At 38.7% G+C, this 23,513-nt stretch overlaps 1 protein-coding gene across 4 annotated transcripts in view; it reads left to right on the forward strand.

The window, feature by feature from the left end:
• Positions 1 to 23,513, forward strand: part of LOC140734275 (glutamate receptor 3-like) — a 358,588-nt gene that overhangs the window by 136,949 nt on the left and 198,126 nt on the right. For all 4 annotated transcript variants that reach the window (XR_012100505.1, XM_073058015.1, XM_073058016.1 and 1 more), the window contains exons 4-5: positions 19,514 to 19,701; positions 23,035 to 23,088. Coding sequence is in view for 3 of the 4 variants with exons in the window: in XM_073058015.1 (XP_072914116.1) it covers positions 19,514 to 19,701; positions 23,035 to 23,088 (242 nt within the window). In the remaining variant the exon portion in view is untranslated. The remainder of the gene's footprint in view (positions 1 to 19,513; positions 19,702 to 23,034; positions 23,089 to 23,513) is intronic.

Here is a 23,513-nt window from a genome sequence, read left to right on the forward strand (position 1 = left end):
AAGAATGACCTCGTATAGCGTTCTGTGGGGCAGCACAGTTGTCCAAGTCTATTACTAAACGTGTTCCTCTGTTCAGTCAAGGTGGCATGCAAAGGGTGAGAAACACCTTGTAGCACCTTGTGGTATTTTTAAAAAGTCAACTACACAACTATACCCTTACATTCCCACACCTACACACTTCACAGCACCTTTAGTTATCTCACACCCCTCAAGGGCATTAAACCTTTGGTCTAGAATTCTGGTCCAAACATTTTCTCTACTGTATAGCTATCTGACCCAATTAATAAGGGTATAATTAGAAAAGGAATTAACAGCACAAGCTCATATACAGTATTACACAAATATGCATACCTATTCCTCAATTTAAAGAACAGATGCATTTCTGGATGAACATGCATTGTGATTCTTTTAAACTCAACCAAGAGACCAAAATGTATCTTGAGTGTTTTGTTCAAGCATATTTCTTGGGCAGAAAGTGTTGTACTTATTTGTCAAAGTAAAAAACAAACTTATAATTCAAAAACACATATCAGAAGAGTTAATACAAATTCAGTGAAAATCCGTAATTGAATATTTGCATATTGAGTATTGAAATCGATGTCTATGTATATTTAAAGAGCTTCTTTATTGTTAAGATGGAGTGGATGGACTATGATCTTGCTGAAGGTTAGGCAGCATCTGTGGAAAGAGAACAAGGATATTTTAGGTCAATGACCTTTCATTAAAATAATTCTAATGCAATGTCATGAACATGAACCATTACCTCTTTTTCTTCCTCCAGAAATACAACCTGACCTGCTTAATGTTCTTTTAACTCAGACTTGCAGTATCTGCAGGATTTGGCTTTTCAATTACTTTTGCTATCCTTGTACATCGTCCTGCACCACCGCACCCCCCCCCCCAGTGCTATGTATGTCCTTGTCTGTTTGCTTAAAATTTGCAAGTTTGACTAGACTGAAATTTGAATGGACCATCGTGTGATGGTCTAATCACAACTTTTCCAGCCACCTTTGCTATATTTTACAGTTTTACTTCATACATGCTCAGATTTAGCAACACAGTCGACTCCCATTGGTAAAACCTTAATTTACAGGAACTACACTTTGAATTTAACAGTTAGCTATCTGCATATTTTCCTAGAAAGCATACTATTGTACAATAATCCAGATTAGAGTTTTTCTTTTATACCTTGCTATCCTTTGGTCTTTTACTTTGTAAGACAACTGAGTAAACACAAGCCGTAAAGTAAAAATAAGCTTTGTTAAAGAACAAAAGAGTAAGTGAGTGGATGAAAGGACATAGTTGATCTATAATGCAGTTACAGTGCAGTACCTACTCTCATAAAACAGAAGATAAAGGCAGAGCCTAACCCTGACTCATTTTCTTTAACATGCAGTGTGAGCTGAACTTAGTTCAATGTCCTTGACAAAATTGAATCTGGCACATGCGGCTGATCTTCTGGCCTAATTGCATTTCCCTGAAGGCTTCAGATATAGGACTCAGTTAGAAACAGGTTGAGCCAATACTTTAATGTGGGTCAGGTTAAAGCCAGCCCACAGTATTCATGTTCTCTCATGCTCCCCACTCTTAATATTCTATGCCTGTTGTAGACATAAAAGGGCAAGAAATGTCCGTGATGCAACTTTTTCAAGTAAGATGTTATCCTGAAGCGTGGCCAGGAACAACAAGCATAATTTCAACCAAGCTATGTCACCATCTATATAGTTTGACAAGCAAAGTGGTATTCTATACCCATATCAAATGCAGACATAGAAATTTTCTTTTGAAATGCAAATACAGTACATGTTATGGTGGTCCTCATTCATAACTCTATTGAACCATTAGAAAGGAATGAGGTATTGCAGACCAATTTCCAGGAATACTCTGCTGAGGTAGTAATTCAACCATAATGATTTTAAACGGTAGAACAGAAACAATGGTACAAATCATGCTGATTCTATTTCTTGTGGCCCTGCATCACTTGGACTCTATCATTGATTTTTGTTGTATCTGCCCAACATAAGGGAATTCTAGGCAGAAATTTATGTCATACATCAAAATATTCTGGACAATTTTATGTGAGTAACTGAATTATGTTATTGCAAAGTAAAAGAAGGTGATATAACACATGATAGGCACGGACTCATCCATTTGTCACAATAATATGTTTCAATTTTGATTTTCTTTCAGTACACACATGAATAATATGGGACCCTTTGAGGAATTGCTTGCCTATTATTACAGTACTGATTTTGTAAAGCAGCATCTGAAATATACAGTGTATTTCATTTAATTGGGTCATCAGTTAATCTAAGTAGCTGCTTATTTGGAACAAAAATTAACTAAGGAAATAGCTGGGATTTCCTTCATTTATTTGGGACACAATGCCACTTAACAGAAGACTGCTGCCAAACATTTTCAAACTAGCGACAAGGCATATGCAGTAGTGCAGCCATTAGACACTGCACCCTGCTTAGAGCGAACAGTATTTAACTAGCATCGTTGTGTCTGTTTGTGTTCAAAAAGCAGTGATTTTTGTTACTGGTAGAATCAGAATCATGTTTAATATCACTGGCATATGTCATGAATTTATTAACTTTCTGGCAGCAGTACAATACATTAAAAAAATCTGTGAATTACAGTAAATACATATACAGCATATTAAATAGGTAAATTAAATTAGTGGCACAAAAAATAGAAATTTAAAGAGTTCAGAGATCGATTGGCAGAAGGGAAGAAGCTGTTCCTGAATCGTTGAGTGTGTGCTTTCAGGCTTCTGTACCTTCTTCCTGATGGTAATGATGAGAAGAGGGAATGTCCTGGGTGATAGGGGTCCATAATGGACTCCACCTTCTTAAGGCATCGCTCCTTGAAGATGTCCTGGATGCTATGGAGGCTAGTCCCCATGATACAGCTGGCTAATTTTACAGCTCTCTACAGCTTACTTCAATCCTGAGCAGTAGTCGTCCCCCCACATCCCCCATACCCAGACAGTGATGCAGCCAGTTAGAATGTCCTCCATAGTACATATGTAGAAATTAGTGAGTGTTTTAGGTAACATACCAAATCTCCTCAAATTCCTAATGAAATATTGCTGTTGCTGTGCTTTCTCTGTAACTGCATCAATATGCTGGCTCCAGGTTAGAACCTCAAAGATATTGACACCCATGCATTTGAAATTGCTCACTCTTTCCAATTCTGATCCCTCTATGAAGACGGATGTGTGTTCCTTCATCTTACCCTTTCTGATGTCGATAATCAGTTCTTTGGTTGTTGCTATGACTCCACTCAAATAGCTGGTATATCTTGCTCCAGTACGCCCCATTGTCACCATCTGAGATTCTGCCAATAATAGTTGTATCATCAAAAAAATTATAACTGGTAATTGATCTGTGCCTAGCCACTCAGCCATGGGTGTAGAGAGAGTAGAAGCAGTCGCTAAGCACACATCCCTAAGGATCCAGTTGCAGAGGGAGGTACAGAGACTCAGGCTCTGGAGCTTTTTGATCAGAACTGTAGGAATGATGGTGTTAAACATTGAACTGTAGTCAATAATCAGCATTGTAGGAATGTTCGGGAGAAATAAGCAAAAGACAATTCAGAACAGTTTTGTTCACTACGGATTCAAGCATTCAGGCATGGAGTCGCAAAAAATGGCTCTGAGCAAAAATAACACAATTTCACTTCTTCAGCAAGTTAGGAACTATGAGGAATTTGAAGGTATCAACAGTTATGCAACACTTTCTAACTAGGGTCAGTCACTTACACTTGTGTGCTGTTAGGCACTACATCATGCTTAGAGTGAAAAGTTTTTAAATAGTGTGTGTTTGTGTTCAAAAAGCAATGATTTTTGTGACTGATACTTGGAGAGAAATTAGCAGTAAGATCATTCAGAACTGTTCTGCTCACAGCAGTTTCCAGCATACGGGCTTGGAGTTGCGAGGAATGGCTGTGAGTGAAAAATAAACTATTTCACAACTTCAACAAGTTAGGAACTATGAAGAACCTGAAGGTGTCAACAATCTCTTGAATGTTACAAAGAAAATGAAGATTTGAAGGATGCAACAGTTCCTAACTAGTGTCAATCATATGCAATTGTTTGGCCGTTAGACACTACACCGTGCTTAGAGCAAACAGTTTTTAAATGGCATCATTTCCATAAGCTTGTGTTATGCCATTTATTTGGGCTTACCAATGCTGAATTAAAAAGTAGTAAGATTTGACAATACTTCATGTAGGAAGGCAATGAAAGCAGTCCATTATCTGCACTATGTGTCTACGCTGATTTGCTTTATTTACTGTCAATGAAAAGAACACAGCAATATGCATTGAATGGATTCCTCTGTCTTATCTATTAGGAACTAATACACAGTTTTATAGTACTATGGTAATATTTGTAGTGTCCTAACTTGTTCTCTATTTAATTTACATGCATAATTTGTTATCCTGTTAAATGATAGTTTGTCTCTATTAACCTATTTCTATGAAACTTTGGCTAATTGAGACAGATGCTTAATGGGGCCAAAATTTGCAGGTCCCAATGTGTCCCAATTAACTGGGATCCACCGTAGTGTTAAGCTGGTGAAAGTAGATCACTACCACTTGAAAGTTAAAGTAAATTTGTTATCAAAGTATGTACTGTATATGGTACCATATGCTATGATAAGATTAATTTTTTTGCGGGCATTTACAGGAAAATAAGGAAATGTAATAGAATTAATGAAAAAATATACATAAAGACTGACAAACAACCAATGTGCAAAGAAGACAAATTATGCAGAAAAAAAATTAATATTGAGATCATGAATAATAGTGTCATTGAAAGTGAGTTTGTAGGTTGTGGAATCAATTCAGTTTTGTGGTGAGTGAAGTTATGCACACAAGCATACTTGGAAGTTCCAGATACATTTAAAATATCAAAAAGAAAGCTGATATTTCAGATCTTAGGGGAGGGAATTCATCCACAGATTGGGATCAATAGTGAGCAATTGGGCTGAAGGTCAACTGCCAGTGATCACTGATCGGTGGGGAAGGGGACGTCTGCGACTATAGGTCCAAGTGGGGTGGGGCAGATTGGGTTGGGAGAATAGTGAAGGGTTTTGGTCGGTTGCTCAGTGTATGTGTGGATCAGGGTCGGGTGAGTTTCACAATTTAAATGGGGGAGGGTGCTTTTGCTTCCATTGAGAAAATGCAAAGAATGCCCAAAAGAGACATAACACTTTCTTGTGTTCAAAACTTAATAAGGAAAATGTCCCATTTTGAAAAATGCCCATCTGATCCCAAAGTTAGTTAGCATCTAAATATCAGTTTAGGACCGAGAATTCGCTGATGTTAGTACAGGTTAACTCTGATCTCCATGTAATATTTTCAAAGGTAGTTTGTGTAGAAAGGTATTGGCAATGCTTTTTTGCAAGACATTTACTGTTTTCTTCTTTCTTCAGGCATATTCAGTTGCTATAACCATAAAATGCAAAATGAAATATGGGTTCTTTGCCACCCAGGAACAGGATGAGAGAGAAAGATTGGCACCTAGTTTTCGAGCACTATCCAGGCAATTTAAAAGCAATCCTGTAGATTATAGGAGATACAGAAGACAGGTGAAGATTATTCCAAATACCAAACAGATTGGGCAATCAAAGAACTTAAATGAATTCATCAGTTCTGCTCCAAGGGAGAATTGTGATCAAGGGGCCCAAATCAAGATGTTTTGTATTATGCTCTAGCTGGTAGAAATGTAAAATTAATTCACACACATGAGTCTGAAGATCTAACTTGATTAAGTCTTTTCAGACGAGTTGATTGTGGAAGAAGGGATTGTGATTTGTGCTATGTATGAACTTTCAAAGGTTGTTTAATGAAGTGCTATGCTTGTTAACAAAGTTGAACCCAGTGAAACAAAGCACAAATTTCAACACGTGTGCAAAAATGTCTGAGGGATTTTCAGAATACAAAAAGTTGTGATGTATAACTGGAGCAAATCAAACTGCTAAAGGATCTCAACGGGTCAAACAGCTTATGTGGGGAGGAAAGAAATTGTCAACATTCCAAGTTGAGATTCAGATCATTAAATGCAGTAACACGTCCAAGAAAATATAATCAAATGAAATAAATAACTGCTTTGAAAACTAGAAGAAAAAACTCACTCCAGGGTTCAGCAATAAAATCACTTGTTTTTTGATGTACATCAATGGCTTGAACTTGGAGTTCCAAATTTGAGAGTTGTAGATGCTAAAAAACTTCATAGAATAAAATGTATTGTGTATGATTGCAAGGTTCCAGATGACATATAGGAGAATAATGGGAAAAGCAGACACCAGATAAATAAAATTCAGTGCAGACAATTGTGAGCCGAAATGTCTTTGAAGGAGGAATGTGCTAAGTGGCACAATTCAACAAAAAATGAACAGAAAAGACTGATACTGAACCATGAGGAGCAAGTAAGCTAGCCAGTCCTTCAGGCCTGCTCTCCATTCAATAAGTCAAGTCAAGTCAAGTCACTTTTTATTGTCATTTCAACTATAACTGCTGGTACAGTACACAGTAAAAACAAGACAACATTTTTCAGGACCATGGTGCGACATGAAACAGTACAAAAACCACACTGAACTACGTGAAAACAACACAGAAAAAAAACTACACTAGACTACAGACCTACCCAGGACTGTATAAAGTGCACAAAACAGTGCAGGCATTACAATAAATAATAGACAAGGGAATAGGCACAGTAGAGGGCAATAAGTTGGTGTCAGTCCAGGCTCTGGGTATTGAGGAGTCTGATAGCTTGGGGGAAGAAACTGTTACATTGTCTGGTTGTGAGAGCCCAAATGCTCCGGTGCCTTTTCCCAGTTGGCAGGAGGGAGAAGAATTTGTATGGGTGGTGCATGGGGTCCTTCATAATGCTGTTTGCTTTGCGGATGCAGCGTGTAGTGTAAAAGTCTGTAATGGTAGGAAGAGTGACCCCGATGATCTTCTCAGCTGACCTCACTATCCGCTGCAGAGTCTTGCGATCCGAGATGGTACAATTTCCGAACCGGGCAGAGATGCAGCTGCTCAGGATGCTCTCAAAATAACCCCTGTTGAATGTGATGAGGATGGGGGGTGGGATGTGGACTTTCTTCAGCCTTCACAGAAAGTAAAGAAGCTGCTGGGCTTTCTTTGCTATGGAGCTGGTGTTGCGGGACCAGGTGAGATTCTCTGCCAGGTGAACACCAAGAAATTTGATGCTCTTAACGTTCTCTAACGAGGAGCCGTCGATGTTCAGCAGGGAGTGGTCGCTCCGTGCCCTCCTGAAGTCAACAACCATCTCTTTTGTTTTGTTCACATTCAGAGACAGGTTGTTGGCTTTGCACCAGTCCGTTAGCCACTGCACCTCCTCTCTGTAAACTGACTCATCGTTCTTGTTGATGGCACCCATCGCAGTCGTGTCATCGGCGAACTTTATGTTATGGTTCGAGCTGTGTGTTGCAGAGGGTCAGCAGAGTGAACAGCAGTGGACTGAGCACACAGCCCTGGGGGGCCCCTGTGCTCAGTGTGATGGTGTTGGAGATGCTGCCTCCAATCCGTCTGACTGAGGTCTCCCAGTCAGGAAGTCTAGTATCCAGTTGCAGAGGGAGGTGTTCAGGCCCAGTAGGCTCAGTTTTACAATCAGCTTCTGAGGGATGATTATGTTGAATGCTGAACTGAAGTCTATGAACAGCATTTGAACATACGTGTCATTTTTGTCCAGGAGGGTTAGGGCCAGGTGGACGGTGATGACAATGGCGTCGTCTGTTGAGCAGTTGTGGCGGTACACAAACTGCAGGGGGTCCAGTGAGGGGGGAAGCAGGGTCTTGATGTGCCTCATGACGAGCCTCTCGAAACACTTCATGATGTTGGATGTGAGTGCAACGGGACGGTAGTCATTGAGGCAGGACACTGAAGACTTCTTCGGGACGGGGACGATGGTGGCGGCCTTGAAGCACGTTGGAATGGTGGTGTTGCTCAGGGAGATGTTGAAGATGTCAGTGAGAACATCTGCTAGCTGGTCTGCACATCCTCTAAGCACTCTACCAGGAATATTGTCTGGTCCAGCAGCCTTCCGTGGGTTGACCCTGCACAGGGTTCTTCTCACATCAGCCACAGTGAGACACAGCACCTGGTCATTTGGAGGAGGGGTGGACATCCTCGCCACCACGTCATTTTCCACCTCAAAACAAGCGTAGAAGTTATTCACATCTGGGAGGGAGGCATCCCCCGCAAATTCAGGTGATGTTGTCCTATAGTTGGTGATGTCCTGAATGCCCTTCCACATGCGCCGCATGTCGCCGCTGTCCTGGAAGGATGTGGTTGATCCAATTTTATCCTCAACACCAACTTTCCCGCTCTCCACAACATACGTCTTGCTTGCAGTTCAACTATTTGTTTGTCTCCTTGTTGAATTTGATTTTGCTCACCCACAACTCATTATAAAGAAGGCAGTATTTTATTACAGGGAGCAGCAGACTCTTTAGACCCTGCAGTTTCACAATTATCACTTTGACAATGACCAGATGATTTGTTGTTTCTTTAAGCTTGTGCCCTATGATCTTTGATGTCCACCCAAAGGGGAATAAATCGTCAGTTTGGTATTTCAATTGAAAGGCAGGACTTCTTCCAGTGCCTCAGTGCTCAGCTACTGTATCAACCTGATTTCATTTTGTGCTTAAAACTCTGTACTGGGGATTCCATGTTTAATCTCAAACTCTGCCATCCACTAAGCAATGGCTAATAGGGACCTGGAGGTACTTGTGAACAATGCTTAAAAGGTGGCGTTGTAGGCTAACATACAGGATTTTGGATTCCGGATTTTATTAAAAGGATTCTAATTTTTTTTAAGAAGAAGCTTTGCTAATCCAATATATTACACCAGCTCAGCCCCAATTGGATTTTTATTAAGTCTCCCACAACTGATGTGCTTAGTTTGTGTCCCTGATGATTGTCTGATTGCAAAATGGACCTCATTTCCACTCGCCTCCTAATAATTATGGTAATTGGTTGTTTTGGGAGCACGTAGCTTGTAAACACATGTTTCACAAAATACAAGCACCATACACCTCCCAAGAAGCATGATGAGTAGCACCAGTAAGCACAGAATGATAACATTTATATCAATTATGTTTTGTATCTTCCTCCCACAACAAGATGCTGGTGTTTTGGAGTCACTGTTCAATTGTATGGTTATTGTGTATACACCGGCCAGATTAAATAATATTATAATATTAGATGCCTATTATTCATTTGGGTGGTCAGAGATGTCATGGATTATGAGTAAATGCATTCTGCTTATCTTACTTTTATCAAGTTTCCAAACCTACTATACCTTTCACAGATAAATTACACTAAAAGATGAATGTTTACCTTGGTATTCCACAAAAATGGAAAAAAAATATTTGAAATGTGTCTGTTGCATGCATTAAGTGCTTCTGAAATGTGGTTTCATTGCCTTAATTGGAACAGAATTTTGTAGGCATAGTTCAATGAGTATACGCATGCATCATACATTCATGACATGTGACAGAGGCTAAGCTTCTACTCCTAAGAATGTCCAAAATGATGTAACAATGGTAACTGAATCCTGAGATCTTAGGTTGGTTTTATTCTCTTCTAAGGAAATCAGATGAAATAAAACAACCAAGCACTACCCAAAGGCTTCTCATCAGTACATTACAAGTAAAAGATCTTTGTGTCAGCATATTTCATATATTCTCTTTGGATTTAATAAAATGAAATTGTTTCAAACACTAAAGCATTTTTCAATATTGTACCCATTGAAGCCTCTTCTACTATTTCACTGAGAAACATAATAACTAAAATTACTATTTCACTTCTTTATTTCAGTCGATTAAATAATTTAGTAGGCAGAGAGAGGATAAGGGATTGGATCGCAGATCATTAAACAGAAATATATTATCATGTGACAAAGAAAGTATCTTACAATTTTCTTTTAATAAGTAGAAAGAGATGAATTATTATTTTACTAAAAGCTTGATCATTTGCTCCTATGTTTCTGTGCAAAGATTGTCCAATTTTTTTTTAGATTTTGTTTTGGAATACCTCTTCATTATTTATCTACCTTTTAAAGATGGTGGGACAGTAAGCATCACGTAAGGAGGCGAAAGAGCCTGCAAGGGGTCAAAAAGCTGCAGGTAGAGTAGAATGAAAGATCCACTTTGGTTGGTAAAAACAGAAGAGTAGAATATTATTTTAAAGGAGAAGTACCACAGATTGTTGGAGTACAAAAGGACCTGGGTGTACTCTTAGATGGAAATTTATTGTCCCAGTAAAGCAACCTAAAAAGGTATACCCACCTATGATCTCAAGTTTCAGTTACCATTGTATGTTGTGAACTTAATCAGCTCTATCATGAGCATAGCCTCCATAGTATCCAGGACATCTTTAAGGAACAATGCCTCAAAAAGACTACATCCTTTATAAAGGACCCCCTCCACCCCACCAAGATCATGCCTTGTTCTCATTGCTTCCTTCGGGAAGGAGGTACAGAAGTCTGACGGCACACACTCAGTGATTCAGGAACAGCTTCTTCCCCTTTGCCATCCGATTTCTGAATGAGCATTGAACCCATGAACACCACTTCAGTCCTTTTTTTCTATTTTTGCACTCCTTATTTACGTTTGTAGCTATTTAATATTATAGATACTGTAATTCACATTTTTTATTATTATGTAGTGGATTGTACTGCTGCCGCAAAGAGAGCAAATTTCATGACAGATGCCAATAATATTAAACCTGACTCTGATTCTGAATTTCTAACCAACAATATCAAGAACTGTGAACGTTGGGCTTACTCCCAATTCGGTTGCATTGATATTTATAGAAATATTTTGATGTTATACAGTATAATATGACATACAGGCCAGCAAAGGCCCAAATTCAATTCTTATTTAATCCTGAATTAGCTCTGCAGATAAGTCCATGCTATTTATTCACAGATACCATCACCAATAATTTGTAGGCTAATTCAGTATTCCTTAGCCCTCAGTTCACAAGTCTGCCCAATGAATCAGCATTGGCTATGTTAACGGTCCAATAGATGCCAACAGAATTAGTGCCCTATTGAACTCTAGCAACAATCAATAGTATTTCAGGCATGGCTGAGGGAACAGATCAGGTTTGGTCTAATGTCATCCATCATTAAATAACCTGCCAATAATTTCTGTCTAGACTGTCAAATGATGCTTGTACTAGGTACTATCCTTTAAGTTATAAAATAGAATGAGAGCCATCAGGAGAAAATGTGGGAAATTACAGTAAAGGATTATATAATTAAATATCATCATTTTCCATTGTGTTTTTGGTTAGATTATTTTTGATACAACTAAGTGCATAATTGGTGAAAGGGCCGGAAGGGATGTGGGGCTCCTGCATTCAGGGGAGCATTAAATTAACCATTAATGAATGGATGCATTAAACTGAGGTGCTTGAATGATCTTGTCACATTTACTGTGTGTTACTTGGGATTATTGCATTGCAGTAGTCTCTTCCAGCCATAAACATTTGTAAATCCCTTTGCACTACTGGATTTTGAAACTCCTTCCTCCAGACTTAATGTCAATAATTCTTCTCACTGAACAAAGATATTCAACGCTCTTTTCTGAAACCATTAGTAAAGTGAAAGCTGCTTGATTTATAATTGAGATTCTAATAACAACATTTTTTCATCAACTCAATCTATTCTAGCAGCTTGGCTTAATTCTGGCTTCTACAATTAACAAGAAAAACTACAGCTTCAGTGAATATAGTTGGTCTCCTGGGTTTAAAAGCAGAAATCCTGGTAAATTTCATAAAAGTACACTTTTCAAAGTGAGTTTAATAGCTTATGTTTACAATAAGTACCCATTATATCTGCAGCATGCATTCAAATTTTGGAATCGGAATTGGTTTATTATTGTCACAGGTTCTGAGGTACAGTGAAAAACTTGTTTAATTATTCATACAGATAAATTCATTATACTGTGCAATGTGGTAGTACAAGGTGGAACAATAAAAGAATGCAGAATAAAGTGTTACTGCTGCAAAGGAAGTGCAGTGCATGTTGACAATAAAATGCAGGAGTATAATGAGGTAGGTTGTGCGGCCGAGTCCATTTTATCGTACTAAGGAACCATTCAATAGTCTTGTAACACACAGCAGAAGCTGTCCTTGTGCCTGACAGTATGGGCTTTCATGCTTTTCTGTCTTCTGCCTGGTGGGGCAAGGGAGCAGAGAGAATGTCTGGGGTGGGTGTTGTCTTTAATTATGCTGGTTACTTGACTAAGTCAGGGAGAAGTAAAGACAGAGTCCATGGAAGTATTTGGATTTAATTATTTTTACTTCAGTTTGGTTATAAGACATTTGATGGGAAATGAAATAAAGAAACAGCAAGCCCAAATCAACATGCACCAAAACAGAAGCCAATATCTGTCAAGACTACAGAAAATAAACTTCTGGAGAATTCCATCCAGGTGATAGGTCTCAATCCTAAATAGTTACTCTCCATTTCCCGCCACAGATGCTGGCTGACTTGCTGAGCTCATTCAGGAGTTGATTTTTACTCTACGTTTCAGTATCTGCAGTCTCCTTTGCCACCAAACGCACATCAGCACAGAGTTAAAAACGACTTCAGTAAATTATTGTTCTATGAGACTATCTCATTCCAACTTGCTAAAATTCAGTATGAGATCACCAGCATAACTTGAGATGTGATGTCATCACTAATTGCAAAGTCATGCAGATGCTCATAATCATAAAGCAATTGAGACTGAACTGTGAACATGATGTATCTTGAGAGAGAGTGAAGACATTTATGAATTTAACACACTGTAAGGTTTCACTGCTAAGGCTAATGTAATGGCTTCTATGTAATTTTTCACTGCTAATGTAATGGTTTCTCTGTAGCTGCTGCAATGTTTGGGTTATAACTAGAGATAACAGGACTTTGGAATGCAGGGGCTATCCAATGGGAGAAATGTTGTTTCTTGTATGTCTGGGAGCTTGGTTTTTCACGGTCTTTCATCGGCGAGTGATGGAGAGAGAGGACGCGAATGGAGAGAGTCGGAAGACTACCGGACAGAGTGGACTGAGGAGCGAGGGTCTGAGGGCTGGCTACGCTTGGAGGTCGACGGGAACAAATGAACAAACAGTGAGCTCCAACGATGCGCAATAGACTTTTTCCTTAAAATGGGCCCTTTTACTTTTTATTTACTTTACTAACGCTCTAACCAGATTAAGATTTATAAAGTTCAGCCATTTAATTGCATATGGTGTACTCTCTGATATTTTGTGGTGCGGATTTGTAACCGGACAACACACCACGCAGCATCCACACAAACAAGATTTCTCAGTTTGGCGGGGCCAGGAGTTGTTTTCCCGTAGACAAACACATGCTGGCCAAGCCTGAGGGTTACATGAATTTCCCACAATCATTAGAACAACAGGTTACTCTTCCAAAATATCCCTTAATGAAATGAGCGGACAGCAGCATTTCCCAATGGTGTATTGTGAGCACAATATAGGCATTGTTTAAATTTTACAATTTAATTTAGTAGATGTGGGAAAACCTTTTATAAGCTTGGTACTCTGCTGCTTAATTAATTCATAAAAAAGCTGGTTGCTTCTCTGATCATTTAAAAGAACTTAATATTAAACTAATGCTTATAATATATTTTGACTGCAAGCTTTTGCGAATGACCCCATAGCTATGCTATGGCTTTTCCTCTAATATAATGAACAGTTTCAGTTTTGTATATTTTTTCTCCTAATCTTTCAATCCATGATATGAAGATGCAAAGTGGTTTATTGAATAAAGTAGTTTTGCCAAAAGATATCTGCAAGTCATACTTTTCAAATAACCAAGAACCTACATGTATGATTTATCTGTATCAGTACATGTGATTATATCAATAAATTAATAAAGCTGACTTCTCCAAACACCACAATGCCTCACTTCATTAATAATAAGAAAAGTGCTTATTTATTTATTTGTTTGTTTGTTTATGTATTTATTGGGTACAATGCAGAATAGCCTCTCCAAGCCATTCCGCCCAGCAATCCGCTGATTTAATCCCCGCCTAATCATGGGGCAATTTACAATGACCAATTAACGCGACAACCATTACATCTTTGAACTGTGGGAGGGAACTGGTGCACGCAGAGGAAACCCATGCAGCAGCAGTAGGAATTGAATCCCGGTCACCCGTACTGTAAAGCATTATGCTAACCACTACACTACCATGCTTGAATTCTATGTTTGAATGTTTCAATTTTATCTGATTTAAAGCTGGGGGAAAAACACTCCCAAGGATCTACTTAGTAAATTGTTATTTTTTTCCCACTGGCAAATCTGTGCCAATTTTATTGTCTTTTAATTCTGCACTCAATCAACTGGACCCATTCCCAGTAAACTGTGCCAGCATCACTCATTTTGGTCTAACAGTATAAATGGCTGGCCTGTATGTCACTTTGAAAAATAAACACAGCTCAATAATGTTTAAATGGCTTTGCAATCTATGTCAGTGTTGTGGATCATCAATCTTGCAGCCAACCCGTCTCTGGTATTGACACCCCACCATTGTTGTGACCCTACAATTCTCTATTCTGTGACCCGTCAATCATAGTCCACAGAAAACCATGCCAAGTTCAGGGCAGCACTTGTTTTGTGACTTGCAGTCAGCAGTCATTTCATTTTGGTGACCTTTAACTGCAAAATAATAGAGAAAGGGGATCTTCAGCAGTTCTGAAGGTCTCCAGGGGAGGCATAACAATAGTTTGACACAGCGTGACACCAGCTCCCAAAAGCTCTTTTCATTGCGATAATTCTGAGATTCTTCTTCATGTTACATAAATGAGTCACTAATGTTTGAACTAAAATGAGAGGAGCGTTCTCCCTTGGTGTTCTATATTTCCGCTCACAAGGGATCAATAATAAGGCTGAATGAAGATTATGGGTATGCTGCTGATTTTTATTGTATTCTTTCTTAAATGATACATTTCCATTCTTCGTCAGCTAGAGTTCTGCCCCATTGGGCTGAGAATCCAGCTGTGCATTTATAGAGCTTTCCAAAAACTTTCTTCCTCGGTTGCGATGCTCATTTTCCCACTGAGTCAAACTTAGCCAGCCTCTATTTTCCTGCTAGAGGGATTTGTGTTACGGCTGTAAATACTGCTAACATCTAACATCAGTAATTTATTATACATCTAATACACGTTGTGCTGGCAAACTCTAATAAAAAGGTTCATGGGTACCAAGAAGAAACAACCGTTCAGTCCTGATTAAAGACTAATTTTTCCCGTTGTCCAAACTGACTGATGTACTTTGAACTAGTTAAGAATGGAAGAAAGAAAGGCAATGGTGTTTGGTAAAGGGGAGTAAACTGCAAGAGGAGGAAGGTGGTAAACAATGGATTAATAATGTGCCTCTGCATCAACTCTGATATATGAGATCATCTTAGAAAGCCCTTTGGGTCACTGGGTGCCAGCAACAACTTGAATGACCAGTATGGCAATGTATTTTATTTTCAACAGTTGTGGAAAATGCACAACAGAGAAACTAAATAACCTTACCTAACTCCTAACCTAAAATTTAGACTTAAGCCCATTATCCCAACCTGTTCCCGGTTTGAAATTGTCTCAGAGCGTATTAAGCTCAAATTCCTCTATAAGGATGTGTATGTATAATTTGCTAAGTGTGAACATACAGACAGACAGACAGACATACTTTATTGATCCCGAGGGAAATCAGGTTTCATTACAGCCACACCAACCAAGAATAGTGAAGAAATATAACAATATAAAACCATAAATAATTAAATAATAATAAGTTAATCATGCCAAGTGGACATAAGTCCAGGACCAGCCTATTGGCTCAGGGTGTCTGACACTCTGAGGGAGGAGTTGTAAAGTTTGATGGCCACAGGCAGGAATGACTTCCTATGACGCTCAGTGTTACATCTCGGTGGAATGAGTCTCTGGCTGAATGTACTCCTGTGCCTAACCAGTACATTATGGAGTGGATGGGAGTCATTGTCCAAGATGGCATGCAACTTGGACAGCATCCTCTTTTTCGACACCACCGTCAGAGAGTCCGGTTCCACCCCCACAACATCACTGGCCTTACGAATGAGTTTGTTGATTCTGTTGGTGTCTGCTACCCTCAGCCTGCTGCCCCAGCACACAACAGCAAACATGATAGCACTGGCCACCACAGCCTCGTAGAACATCCTCAGCATCGTCCGGCAGATGTTAAAGGACCTCAGTCTCCTCAGGAAATAGAGACGGCTCTGACCCTTCTTGTAGACAGCATCAGTGTTCTTTGACCAGTCCAGTTTATTGTCCATTCGTATCCCCAGGTATTTGTAATCCTTCACTATGTCCACACTGACCCCTTGGATGGAAACAGGGGTCACCGGTGCCTTAGCCCTCCTCAGGTCCACCACCAGCTCCTTAGTCTTTTTCACATTAAGCTGCAGATAATTCTGCTCGCACCATATGACAAAGTTTCTCACCGTAGTCCTGTACTCAGCCTCATGCATCCAACTATGGCAGAGTCATCAGAAAACTTCTGAAGATGGCAAGACTCTGTGTTGTAGTTGAAGTCTGAGGTGTAGATGGTGAAGAGAAAGGGAGACAGGACAGCATTGTACACTCAATGGACACCATCATTTGAACAATGAACAAACAGTTAGCCATTTTCCTGTGGTGAGATGGTCTTTAAGGATTCCATATGTCTACTTGTAGAAAAATGGTGGGTTACAGCTAACGTTTCTGACAAGAACAGATTATCCTCTTGTCATTTCCTTCTGGCTTTTGTTGCAAATGGCTGTCATATTTGACAGCATGGCAACAATCACAACAGTTTATAAAGTTCTCTGAACGTAATTGCATCAAGAGAATTTTGAAAAAAATGTAGAGATTGATTTCATCCAAAGTATAAACTACATTTCACAAAAATGTTTCCCTTTAAATTGGGCCAGTACGTCTATTATTTACTTTATTGGCTCATTAAATCTGGTAGATTAATTTCACATTCGCAGCAGTATTGACTTTACCATCTTTTAAGGCTACAAGAGCATAGCATCAGATATCCTTCACCTGTTCCCCTTAATTACAGATTTCCTTGGAAACAGGATAGGTGAATTTATACAGCCCTCTGATCTTCAGACGTATTCTGTATTTGGAATATTCTTCACCTATCTTTCACGTTTCGCGGATAGTTTGAAATTTAAACGGTTAACAGAAAGTGAATGTATTGCAAAAGAAAGTTGAGCACTCGTCTTTTCCTTTTCTACTTTTCATGGACAGAGCAAACTGCAAACATTACTTGTCTTTGTATGGTCCCGGTACCTTACTGTGTTTGAAAAGAATGTGGTGATATAAATTGTTTGCAATGTAATCTCATGTCTTTTGACAAAAGTTATAGATCTGAGCAAGGCAGTAAGAGTTAGAGCCAGTTCCTTCAGAGAAACAGACATTGACAAAATAAGTCATATTATCTCTTTTTCCAATAAAATTGAGGTAAATCATCAGTTGTGGAAAGCATTCAGTTTATACTTAGTTGTGGAGACTGAGTTCAATACTTGGACAATGTCACCTCACGCCAACACATTTTGAGATGGGCAGAATGCAAACAATCAATATAGCGAGTATTAAAACTGTGATTCCTTCCTGAGCTACAATGAAGGAAATGATTCATTGCTTTTCCTTCATAGATCAAGAATAACACCTTTTCCTAACTGCCCAAGTACACCACCATGAAAATTTTTCTATTTTTGCAACACTATTCTTCACACCCAGGTTTGTTTCCCTGTTGGTCCAATTACTGGTATTCTTACCAATATTTATCCCTAAATTTGCCTCACATAAGTGGATCACTGGCTCTTAATTGCATTGGTTTTAGGGAGAACTTGAAGTGAATAAATACCTAGATTCTCACAATTATTGTACATCAGTAGTATTTCAATAAATATGCATAAGGCTCAATGTAAATGTACTTTCTTCTTTTCTGTTTGGCAATGTTGTATTATCCCTTTATCAGTTTCCTGAAAAGTAAAGCAATCCAGGTGGGATTTGAATTCTTGCAAGGAATTGCTGCTGTCAGCCCTGGGCACATCACAACAGACTAGAATCCTTTAAGTGACTGCGAAGACATCCAGCATGAATACCATGGCTTCCAGTTTCTGAAACTCAAGCTTATGAAAAATGCTATTATGAAAATCCTGTTTCCGATGACTGGTAAACAGACAAATATAGACAAATAAACCAAAATTAGCACAAGGAAAATATTTTTATACAACAGGCTTTTTTTATGAAACATGACTTCAAAAATATGGGTGGAAAGAGAATGAATGGGAAATTATCTGGTTTGTACTTTAAAAGGGCAGGCGTAGATTGATAGACTGAATACCTAATTTATCACAGGATTTTTTGGGCCAGTTTTTGGATTAGGAAGAAATAGGTTGGCAGAGTTTGATACAAAGATTTAGTATCAGCTGTAGCTAATATTTATAACATGTTCACCCTGTGCTGGCCACAGATATCTTTATTTTATTGCAAAGGTTCAAAGCTTTGGTTGTTTGTGCATTGTTTTCTAATATTTATAATAATATTAATGAAACAGTCATTCTCAATATAATTGCTTTAAGTGTGTGTGTGTGTGTGCGTGTGTGTGTGTGTGTGTGTGTGAATGTTCCAAGCTCAGGAAAAGCTGATGTTACTGCTTCAATAAAGAAGGTCAGACGTCATCATTTTCTTTCAAATCTATTAACTTTAGAACTAAGTCCATAAATCAAAGATCAGGGAAACATTACACTCTGGTTGAATTTATTGAATTTTGTTTGCAAAATATTTTTATTGTAGTTGCAGCTCAGGTTGTCTAAAGCAAATACTAACTAAAGGGGTTTTCGTAAGCTAAGTTCTGCATGTTTCTTTGATTCAGTGCAATTTTTTTACTTCTTAAAAAAGCATACAAATTCTTTGATTTAAATACTTGTTTAATGTAGCAGCAGTCTACTTATCATATAATTGATTGTCTCCCAGTTATCACAATATACTGGTGGAGCAAAAATGGTAGTTACACGTGTAGAGAAAATGTTTTATTTGGACTCGCAAAACAGAATATTGAGAGACTCTGAATGTGAGTAGCCAGTTTTATGGGGGGGTTATGATAATGCAATTTGAAAATAATTTTGATAGAAAGGATTTGGGCATGTTTAACCCATGTCTATTCAAATTGCCTCAATCTTTTAAGCTGACCAGATTTGTAGCCAGATGGTACAATTTCCAGTGCTCAATATATGTGGTGCCTTTTGAGACCAGCAAGTAGTGAGTAGCACTTGCAAAAATATAAAGTTTTGCAAAGAGCTTGACTGGGTTGACATGTTTAACAAACTTATGTGCAAGATCACTTTCTTAAGCTCCTGGCTACACAGTGAAGCCACTGGAAAGCAATTGAAAAATTCTTTCTCAGTACTTGATTTCTAAACTTTGTGTTTCTTCTTGGCAGGATATTCCATCCTGCAAGTAATAATGGAAGCTGCTGTCCAGAATAACTGGCAAGTTACAGCAAAATCGGTCGGAAGCATCACCGATGTGATGGAGTACAGACGGATCTTTGAAGAAATGGACAAGAGACAAGAAAGAAGATACTTAATAGACTGTGAATTAAATAGGCTGAATGCAATTCTGGATCAGGTAACAGCTACAGTATTCATGCAAAATATTTGACAAAAATTGAAAAATATAGATTGCTTTGTATTCATTGTACTGTCACTGTAACCGTGTTAAGCATGGTGATAATAATGCAATTTAAAGTCTTTGTGTTTCAATGCAAAGTCACGTCTATCCTCAAGTCCCCTTAGGAATATCTACCGATAATGTCCAATTTATTTAGCACAAGTCCTGTAATCCTGTTTCCTTTCTGTTGCTGCTTCCATATATACATTTTAAGAGGATCACTCTAAGAGCATTAAGGTTCATGATTCTGGTTGTGTGAGATTGTGAGTCGAATTGAATAATATGGTTTTGAAGGTCAACTCACAAATCATAATGTGTCACTTTCAGCTCCTTTCTTCCTACTTTTCAAAGCAGCTGTTAAATGAGTTTGTTTGGGCAAAAAAAAACAGTGACACTGAAATTACCTACTTCCATAGCTTGCATGACAAAAGTAACAAGAAAATAATCGAGCCTGATCTGCTGAGCATATTCAGTATTTTATGATTTTCCCTATTATGCAATACCACCATAATTTGACGAGGAAGCAAAGATGTCTAATAGTGCATGTTCTCTGCCATTGTTGAAGAGGGATTAAGGAGCTCCTGAACTGCTATTTATTGATTGAAAAGACCTGACAGGGTAGATAACTTTTCAGTCAGTAAAATAGTATCAGTCAGCACTATTCTGCTTAAATCAGGGAGAAGTCAAGCTTTGTATTAGTATAGTAAAGTCAATGAAACATTTCTTAAAGGTAACAAAAACAGCAAATGCTGGAATTATCCTGGTGGTTAAGCAGCTTCTCAGGAGAGGGGCATGGAGTTAAAATTTCAGGTCCCTGACCCTTCATCAAAACTTCCGTACAACAGAATTGTAACGTCCTGGGAAAGGTTCACTGCTGATGTAATGGTTTCTCTGTAGCGCAGTGTTTAGGTTAGGACTAGAGATAACGGGGGCTTTGGAATGTGCGCTGGCCAATGAGAGGAGGTGTTTTTCTTTCTCGTATGCCCAAGCGAAGATTTTGCGGTCTTTTGTGCGGTGGAGGATGGAGAGAGAAGGTGCCAGAACGGGGAAGTCATAGACTGCAGCACGGAGTGGACTTAGAATAAGGTTGGGAGGGAAATCAATGGAGAACAAACAGACAGGAAATGGTGAGCTCCAACATTGCGCATTAGACTGTTTCCTGAGAATGGGCCCTTTTGCTCTTTGGTTTTCTTTATTAACCCTATAGTCAAGCTAAGAATTATAAAGCACAATCGTTTTATTGCATATTGTGTACTGTTTGTAACTTTGTGGTACTAATTTGTAACATCACGCAGCATCCACCCAAACAACACAGATAAAATGCTGAGAGACGAGAAAATAAAGATACTGCAATCTGCAGTCCCGACATATTCGACCACTGCTGTATTAAGACAAGGAATGCCTACTGCTCCTTGCCCAGACAGTGGTGGCAGAGCTTGAATGCTATCACCTCCTACTAAGTTATATTATGTGGCATGGGAGACAATAGGGCTTTGGTTCTAGATGAGCTCAATGCCTCTTATGCTTGCTTTGACCGTCAGAACATAGAGGAACCATCACAAATTCCCACATCTCCCGATGGTCCTTTGATCTCAATATCTGAAGCTGATGTGTGGGCTGCCTTCAGGAGGGTGAATCCACGGAAAGCTACTGGACGGACAGGGTACCTGGCAAAGTAATAAAAACCTATAAATGACCTGGTGTCTTCACTGAGATCTTCAACCTCTCATTTCAGCAGTGTGTGGTACCCGCCTGCTTCAAGCAGGCTTCTCTTATACCGGTGCCCATGAAGAGCAAGGTGCCCTGTCTCAATGACTATTGCCAGGTTGCTCTTAAATCCACAATGATAAGGTGTTTTGAGAGGCTGGTGAGAAAACACATCAGCTCCTACCTGAGAGGTGACTTGGATCCACTTCAATTTGCCTACAGTAGCAACAGGTCCATAACAAAGGCCATCGCATTGGCTCTTCACTCAATCCTGGAACATCTGGAAGCAAAGATGCATACATCAGGATGCTCCTTATCGACTACAGCTCAGCATTCAATACCATCATCCCCTCAAAACTAATCAATAAACTCGAAGACCTTGGCCTCAATACCTCCTTGTGCAATTGGGGTGGGGGGGGGGGGGGGGAAGCAGGAGTCTGTGTACATCAAGAATTAACCTAGTATATTTTTGAGAAATTTACTCAATAGCCCATGCGGAGCTTGCAAAGATATTTGAAACCACCCCGTACAGTACGTCATTAGCAAAACATATAACAGTAAAATTGGAAGTAAAGAATTGGAACTGCGGAATTGCTGTATTGGCTGGTAGTTCGTTTGAGGGATAAAAAGATAAAAGATTAATGATAAGGAGTACATACTCTGTGATGATACAATAGCTAATATATCCAAAGCATCTGTACAAAGACCATGAAGGTATTAATGACTTGTCTAAAGGAATAGAATTAAGAACATTATCCAGCTGTGCTCAAAGCCAATAACCTGGTGTCAGATTGTAAATTGACCTCGGGCATCATTAACACTTCTGTGCACAGTAATTAAAAGTCAACAAATTACAGACTCTAGAAATCCGAAATAAAAATAGTGCTGGAAATACTCAGCAACTCAGGCAGCATCTGTGAGAGGGGTACACGTCCAATCTTTCAGGTCAGAGCAGTTTTCTCCATCCCTTGCTTGCGGTATGGGTTGCTGTGTGGAAAACACAATGGCAAATGAATATTAATATGGTCAGTTTGAAATTAATGATACTGAATCCCAGAAGGACAAATCAGAAGACCTTCTTAATGTTACAAGGCTGGGAATGAGGAGAAGCAAATGATTTTGTAATTATTTGTAAGTGTGTATATATGTAGATTACTAGGAGTTAGAGCAAAAGCACAAAATATAAAGTAAAAAGCTAATAGATTGTTGACCTTTATGTGAAAGGAGTGGGAGTGAGGAAGTTTTAATTTTAATCCACTATCACGCCAAATTTTAATCCACTATCAGCTGCTGTCAGCTTTAGGGTCAGAACATTAGAAAAGATATAAAGAATGACAAAACTACAACCAGAGCACTAACACTGTTTGTCTTTCCACTAATGCTGCCTTATCAGGAGAATGTTTCTAGCATTTTCTACCGTTATTTCAGATTTCCAGCATCATTATTTTTCAATTGATATTCACTTAGAAAAGAGCTATATTAAATTGTGTGAACTAAAATTTTTATAATTACACTTTTGAATGGTCTTGGGTAAATTATATCAAAGAAAATTTTCATAGATTATTCCTTTCTTTTGTGCCACAGGCTGTAAACGTCGGCAAAAACATCAGAGGTTATCATTACATGCTGGCCACCCTGGTAAGTGAGTTTCTTTGTACTCGATTAAATCAAGACAGTGCTAGTTGATGGCCAAACAGTACAACAGCCAAAATTAATCATTTACCAGTAAATCCCGCCAAGAACAAAATCAGGAAATCTTTGCTGAGCTTTTGGATCCAAGTGAAATTAACTTTGGCAAACTGAATCTAGTTATAGATAATTTTTGTTCAAACTGCTCTTAACTGATGTTAATTGTATAGCAGATTTTAGTTGTATAATATATAGAAGATGCTGCATTGAGAGAGATGTTCCTGAAATTAAGCACTGTCAGAAAAGAGTCAATAGAATCTTACTCTTGTTTTTTCATGACTGGAAGAACTTATATTCTGGTATTGTAAAATATAATGTCTCTCCTCTCCTTCATTAGCACAAGTCTGGTTCTTGTGTTGCTAGCTCACATAAAA

This window comes from Hemitrygon akajei, chromosome 10, assembly GCF_048418815.1.
Source record: "Hemitrygon akajei chromosome 10, sHemAka1.3, whole genome shotgun sequence".
Lineage (NCBI taxonomy): Eukaryota > Metazoa > Chordata > Chondrichthyes > Myliobatiformes > Dasyatidae > Hemitrygon > Hemitrygon akajei.